The 8,109-nt window shown below is 33.4% G+C and overlaps 1 protein-coding gene across 1 annotated transcript; it reads right to left on the minus strand.

Annotated features, from left to right (window-relative positions):
• Positions 1-7,447: 7,447 nt before the first annotated feature.
• Positions 7,448-7,903, minus strand: LOC106679857 (uncharacterized). The gene has a single exon (XM_014419231.1). The coding sequence runs from the start codon at positions 7,901-7,903 to the stop codon at positions 7,448-7,450; it is 456 nt and encodes a 151-aa protein (XP_014274717.1).
• Between the last annotated feature and the right edge of the window lie 206 nt (positions 7,904-8,109).

Consider the following 8,109-nt stretch of genomic DNA (forward strand, 5'->3'; position numbering starts at 1 on the left):
CGTCAGATAAGTAATATATTAATCGAAATAATGTATTTTTATTAACAGCGATGGTATCTTAGGAGGGGATGGTGCATTCGCCATATTTCTTTGTCCACGCCCACTTTGTTTTTAGGGCTTAAGTTCCTGTTATCTCTTATTCAAAGTCTTTTGTTGTAATGGTTAGTGAATTTTTTTTTTCGTTGTTGTGTTTCGCGAAATTTGTGTCCATCTACCAGCTGCTCTATTAAGCCATGTGAGTATCACTTGAATGTTATTTTTTAAACTTCCAGGTAACATAAGTATTGCAATAGAAATTGTTGAATAACATTAGTCACAGTAATAAAATATTATTGACATTTTTTTCTATTTGTTATAACCTTAAATAATTTATAATAACTAAATTGTTTACATATTTAAAATATTTTATTTGTGTAAATTTGTTGATATTTTCTATGTAGTTTAGAAAGACATTCAGGCTTCAGATTCTGTTATGTTGCAAAATACCAACAAATTTTGCGAAGTTTGTTTCCTATAATATAAATTAATATTTAAATTATAGGAAAATTAATATTTTTTTTCTCTTTTTCACATAATTTTATTGTTTTTTAAAATAAAACTTTTAAAGTTGAAGTGTGAAAAAATATGATAGTGCTGTCATAGAGCTGCTTTACTATCACGTCATCTCTCATGTTCTGAAGATGACTTTACTAAAGAAATTGCTCCTGGTTATTTCTGAATCTTAGGCCTACATTAGTGACTTTTTTTTAAACACTCCCTGCTGTATTTATTAATTATTTTATTGTATTATATATTTTTTTATTGATTTGTATTGCCGATTCTCAAACTCTCACACAATGTCCCTTGAGTTATTTTAATTTATTTATGATATAAAATGTTTTTCTCTTCTCAGTGCCTCATGATGTTTACGTCAATTACAAGTTTACATGTATGTGACCACTGAACTAAGCCGTTGTCCGACTAAATTAAGTAAACACCATTTTTCCCAGGAATTCTTGCCGATCTTCAATATAGCCGATATTCATCTGAAGCAAAATATTTATTATTATACAGTCAGCAGTGACGTCAGACGGCAAGGCCCTGTTGTGAGTCATTTACATCGTTGTTATTCTAATTTACAATCCAGCCATTGTTGAAATAATGAACACTTTGTTATAGGAAATATTCTATCCTATTCCTTTTTGTACAAAAACATATTTAATTAAAGTTAGGGTTCACATTACTATTTATTTTATTTGTATGTTCTTTAGGGCACAATCGGTGCTAGAATTCTGGAAAAACTAAATTAAAATTTCTTATTTATAAAGAAAATAGTTATTAGAATTTCGTTTGAAAAATATTATTCTATTATTGTTTAAAAACAAATGCATGGAAAGAATGAAATCTAATCGCTTATTCTTAATAGATCCTCCAACATCTAATAAGGATGAAATTCCAAATGTAAATCTTTACTCGAACCCTCAACGATCACATAGATACTTTAAACAAATCTATATTAAATTAATTTATAAACGTAAAAGAATACGATAAAGGAAAGTGTATATCAAGGAATTATACTAGCTCTAACTATATAAAAAAACTATACTAGATTATAGGGGAAATATGCTAGTTCAAAAAATCGATTGTAACGGTCAATAAATTATTAGTTCTTATCTTTCATTTAGTAATAATTGTTGTTGTACCACATAGCCATATTCAATTAGGGCCCCAGGTCTAAGCAACTTACGTTTCCATAGGACGATTCTATTCTTTGCTTTGCTTTCGTCTATGGGCTCCAAGAAATGTTATCTCTTTTCCCACCCTAGACAGTTCTAATTAATGCCATAATGTTTATTAGTTTGTTTAACAATTAATATTTCTTTTTTTTTAGAGTTAACATGAATGTTATTTATTTTTGGAATTTATATTGGCACAATTTGTAAATATTTGTCCTTTAATTAAAATTTCTAAATTTGTATTTCAAAAAGGGATTATGCTAGACAGTAAGTTATTTTGCAATCTCTGGTTCCTGGTTAATATTGAACAAGACTATTTTAAAACCTTTACCAAATAATTATGAATAAAAACACTATCATAATTTTAATAAAGTTGAAAATCTTACTTATATATTTTTTTCCATTGCAGATCTTGTTGGCTACCATCTAGAAGCTGCTTTGGTGAGTGATGTTTTAATTTTTGTATTGGTTGATATTCTATCTATACAAAATTCTGCTATGTATAATTTGAATGTTTTTATTTTTATTATCGTACTTATATCTATTTTTTAATTAGAACTACTCTAATTTAATATTTAAAAATTAAATATTCAAATAGTTAAACATAATCAGGGGATAAGTCACCTTTTCATCTTCACCCATTTAAGATCTCTCCTATCATTATGTGAATAGATCCAGTTCATAAACATGCAATTAATTTAAGTAATTTAATATTTTTATTTTTTATTTTTGTTAAATAATAGAATCTGCCAAATTAAAAACAAGATAGATGAAATTTATAAGGATGACTGTACAGATGTGATTTATAAAATTTAAAGTGAATAATGCACAGAACATTAAATAGGGGCAATAACTCCAAATCTAAATATATATATATATATATAAAACTAAACAATACATATAAAATACAAAAGATTGTTTTCGATGAAGTCAAAATCATAACTAAAACGAAAGACTATTTGAACAAAAAAGATAATAGTATACATTTACGTAACAAAAAAGTAAAAAAAAATTTCAAAATCATTAAAAATTTTTTAGAAAACATTTTGTTCATATATTTTACCTAGTAAAATCTTTATTAAATTATTAGTAAACATAGAAGCTAATAAGAGACAATAATAATAATAATTAAACGCAAATCCATTTTTGAACAATCATATTAAGGTATATTAGACCAGATTCAACCTCACAATAGATAAGACATATTAATGGTAATCAGATTTCACTAATGGATGAAGTCAAATTTGATCAAAAACATTATAATAGTCATCCCCTCATCTACCGCTGTGCGGTATGAGGATTCTGGCCCAAATGTCTCTCTCTTGAACCAACTCTCTTCTACTCCAATCCTTTCCACCCTTCCTGAATGCCTCCCTTTCACTGTCCTCCCAGGAGATGCGAGGCCTTCCTCTGGGTCTTTTACCTTCCGTGTGGGTCTCGTAAGTCTTCCTGGCGCTTCTATCTAAATCCATCCTAAGTAGATGTCCAAAGCATCTTAATTTGTGCTCCTCCAGAATGGTCTCAGGTGGTCTGACGTCGAGAATAGCCCGTTATGGAGGCGTATCCTTTCTCTGCGTGTCTTTCTTTCTATTTTTCACAAATACCTCATTTCAATGGCTTGTAACTGACTCCTGTGATGGAGATGGTCCACGATTTTATAATTTTGTCACCTCTCTTATTCCTAGGATATCTCTATCAGACCGACCATACTGAACATCTTCCCTGCCGCTCCAATTCTTTGGCCACTTCCTCGTCAATTTAGTCACTTTCATTGACATGGGCTCCTTGATATTCAAAACTCTCGAGCTGCTCTAATCTCTGTCCTCCAACCCTTAGTTCTCTCATTATCATAGAATTATCACCACAATGTTGTTCCACGGTCTATGCCCCGCTCAGACATGTCTTCTTTCTTTCATCTCTAAGTCAAAAGCCTTCTGGAGGTCCACGAAGCAGATGCTCAAGAGAGCTCTTTGTCCTTCTTAGCAGTCTTTCTGTTATTTGTCTTATCGTGATAATTAGATCCAGCGTGCTTCTCTGATTCCTGAAGCCACACTGTTCTTCTCCTCGTTGGCAATCAACTATTTTTCTCACTCTCGTTTCTAAAATTTTAGAGTAGACTTTTGCAGACACACTGAGAAGGGATATTTCTCAATCGTTGCTGCACTCCCGGTTGTCCCCCTTTTTCGTGAATGGGCACAATCACCGCTACTTCCCAGTCTCTGGGGATCTTCTTCTTCCAGACCAGGTTCAAAAGATGGATGAACATCTCTTGTCCTTTGTTACCCATGTACTTAATCATTTCCGGGGTAATTTCATCTGCCTTGATCAAAAACATATTTTAAAAAATGATTCTATTTTACAGATAGTAAATATTTAGAACGATAGCGTTATGAGAATTAAGCAATTGATATGATTGGATATCATATGAATAAAAAGAAGATGACAAATGTAAAATTCTGGATATATTATGTGTGTATATGTTCTAAGAAGATAAAAGGTAACTTTTTAAAATAAAATAAAAAATTAGTCATTTTTAAAAACTGAAAATGGTGTTGTAGCCGTTCAAAATGAGCTAATAAAGCTCGAAACGTTCATTATAATAAAGATAAATAATAAATTAGATTACAGATATAATACAAATAAAGGTTTAAGGAATTGTAAAAGGTTTTTCTCAAACCTATGTCAATACAACACTCAAATAATTTATACCAATTAAATTTTGAATGAATTAATGTTTTAATATAAGTAGGAAGGCTTTAAAACTACAAACAATTAAAGAAGGTTTGACTTGGAAAAACTTTTTAAGCAAAATATACCCTACTCGAATCCTACTGCGGTTCAGGAAATGTTGGAATTTGTTAATTACCCAATAATTGATATTTTTATAAAATAAAATATAAAACATTCTGGGACACTTTCCTATTACTTCATAAGAAACACATGTTCTTGAATAGTTCCTACAGTACTGATTGCTGTCGGTTCGAAAATAACTGTCACCAACCTTACAAACATTGCCAATAGTCAAAGAGCAAACCTTATTCCTTGGGATTTTTTGTAAAGGGTGTTGGTGGAACTATTAAAATTTCTTTGTAATACATTACTCCGCTGTAGAGAATCAACTACTTTCCTTCAAACTACGTTGCTGGGTTTTTATAACGTCATAAATTCAAGATGACTGCCACATACAAAATATATTCATTAAATTACGATCGACTCCTTCCTGAGTGCTCATACCAAAAATGTGTATATAACATTGTTTGTTGTACTCGAGCTGTAGAACAAATTCACTACTTTAGCTGTAAAATAAAATGCCGAATAATTGTGAACAGGGCTTAAGACAAAAAAAATGTTATTGTATATACTTGAATCCGTTTTAAATCAATGATATACTTAAACGAGGTTGGTTATATGCTAGAGTAGAAGTGGAATACACTACCATCGTGTAAATTTTGACATTTTCTGTCGTGGCAGTACTGTGGTACTATCGGGAATTTACTTGATGGTTGGTACAACTTGCTTGTGCTGTCATACCAAATAATTGTCTTGACACAGAATTTTTCCACCTTGTATCCTCATAATAACGATCTAATATATAACTTATAAACTCGCATGTTTTATGTTCACTTATATCTATGGTGACAGTTGTTGCTTTATATGTTTACTCATTTAACCATCAAATTGGACTGATTGAGATTTTTAGTGTTAGTTGAGAACATCAATATGTTAACAAGCATTATCATACTTTCTCACTACTCCAATATTACTTATACGACAGATATCTGTCACGTGGAAATGGGTTGTCGGGAATCATATAAATTTACCCAATTTATAGATACCTCTAAAGTTATCAAATAAAGTGCACATAAGTTAATAACCAAACGTTTTTATTGAAAAAACATATAATCTTACACACTCCACAAAACAAGGACAATGAATAACAACAACAGCACTGTAACCTTCCACTATATTCTTTCTCTTCACTATCGATATTTAACATCCTCCCACCTTTCGATCATAACACAAGGTTGATCGAAACCTGGGATATCCTATTGGTATTTAGTAGGGAGTCTCACTCTGCGACCGCAGCGTGCTATGACAGGTTTCTCCTCTACTGGTGTTGTCCACTTCTCAGGGTCCTCGATGGGCTCCACTTCTAGTGAGGCAGCCACTTCCAAGGGGAAAATTCTCTGCACTATCTCTCTAGAAGCTGTTCTAAGCCGGGCCACTCTAACCAAACCATCCTTTCCGGGGTAAGTACCTTTACCAAAGGCCAAAACAAACGCTTCCTATAGTCGCCTCCAACCAAGACCACATCACCCTTCTTCAAGATTTCAAGATTCTTCAAGATATCCACTATCCTTTTCTGTAAAATCAGTTGCAAGCTGACTGAGGTATTCTGTCCTGAATCTTTCTCTTAAATCTCTTCTCAAACGCTGCAAGAAACGATATCTTTTACTGATGTTAACCTTGTCTAAATGATCCAAATCCGGTACTCCAAAGTTCACCGAATCCTGGAGGAACATACCTGGAGTAAGAGGATCCAAATCATCAGTATCTTCAGATACATACGTTAGTGGTCTGTGATTAATAATAGCTTCACAATCACGTATAAAAGTATTGAGTTCCTCGTACTTTAAAGATGGATGTCCCAATACTCTTCTGAGCATTCTCTTGACAATTTGAATGAGCCGTTCCCACCAACCACCCCACCATGGATTCAATTTCCATTGAATTCCACGTGTAGACCTTCATATTGAATCGTTTGCCAATCAATGTTACAAAATAGATTTTCAGCCCCAACAAAATTAGTGCCATTGTCGCTAAATATAGTTTTCGGTCGTCCACGCCGAGGGATAAATCTTCTTAGGCTCTGAAGAAACTCATTTTTAGACAGAGAAGTGACCAGTTTCATGTTAACTGCCCTATATACCGCACAGGTATAGAGGACAATCCAGCTCTTCTCTCCATCACGAGGAATCAACGGTCCTGCTAGGTCAACTCCCACAACCTCATACACAAGCGCTTCTCTCACTCTTTCTTCAGGTAAAATTGCAGGTTTGGTTTTGATAGCATTGCCCTGGAACCTCTTACATCTAATACAAGTAGCAATGACGGTTTTTACAGTTCTTCTTCCTTTCAGAATCCAACATCTTTCACGAAGCTTGCACAATAGAATCTGTACACCCAAATGTCCCATTTTAGTGTGCTATTCGTAAATAAGTCTTCTGACCAATTCATGACTGCCAGATAGAGCCATAGGTGTCTTGAAATCTTCTTTGTCTTCTCTTGATTTTGGTTTTGACTCTCAAAATTCCGGCTTCATCGTCAAATAAACACAAAGACTTCAGTTGTGACTTTCTCTCATCTTGGAAACTCTCTGACTGTACTATTTTTACCAAGATTTTCTCAGCTGTATCAATATCTAGGACTGTCAATTCACTCTTGAAGCGTAAATCCTTTTGCGTTCTGGAATTCCTAATAAATCTCAGGATCCAGGCTACCATCCTCTTGATTTTGCTATAAGAACTAAAATATCTTAAAAAACAAGATACTTTTAACTGTTCTCTGACAAAATTACTCACAACTTCCTTTCTTTTCTCTTTTGCTACCTCTTCTCATTTACTTCATATGTTGAAGCTGGCCATTAATTCTCCTCTTTCCGTAACCAATTTGGTCCCTCCCACAAATGAGACTGTAGCAAGGAGCCTGCTGAGCAGCCACGAGAAGGTAGGTCAGCTGGGTTCATGTAACCAGGTACATATCTCCAATCGTTGATGTTGGTTAACTCTGATATTCTTGACTCGGTTCCTTACAAATACTGACAGCTGCTCATTATTCTGGATCCAACTTAAAGCCATCGTCGAATCCGTCCAGAAACAACAGTTTATTTCAGCCATGTTCATTGCTTCTCTAACAGAATGTGCTAAACGTCCACCAATACAACAGGCCAACAACTCCAATCTTGTTATGGTTATCTGCTTCAAAGGAGCCACTCTAGCCTTTGCCTGGAGAAGATGTATCTCAACAACATTCTTATATTCTCTTCTCAAAAATACTGCTGCTGCATATGAATAGTTACTGCCATCACAGAAGGTATGCAGACTATAAATACCTCCTCCTGGAAAATAATTGACACAATGTGGAATTCTTACTTGACTGAGATTGGGCAGGTCTTTCACCCAGTTCATAAACTTAATTTTTATATCTTCCGACACTTTAGAATCTCAACTTAACTTCTGTCTCCAGCTATCTTGCAGTAAAATTTTAGGAGTCAAAGTAACTGGACAAATAAATCCCAATGGTTCAAATAACTTACAGGTAGTAGATAAAATATTTCTCCTAGTCACTTCATTCTCAGGGATTTCTATTCCATCTGTATTACAATAAAGATAAT

This window comes from Halyomorpha halys, unplaced genomic scaffold (assembly GCF_000696795.3).
Source record: "Halyomorpha halys isolate HHAL.00 unplaced genomic scaffold, Hhal_1.1 Scaffold224.1, whole genome shotgun sequence".
Classification (NCBI taxonomy): domain Eukaryota; kingdom Metazoa; phylum Arthropoda; class Insecta; order Hemiptera; family Pentatomidae; genus Halyomorpha; species Halyomorpha halys.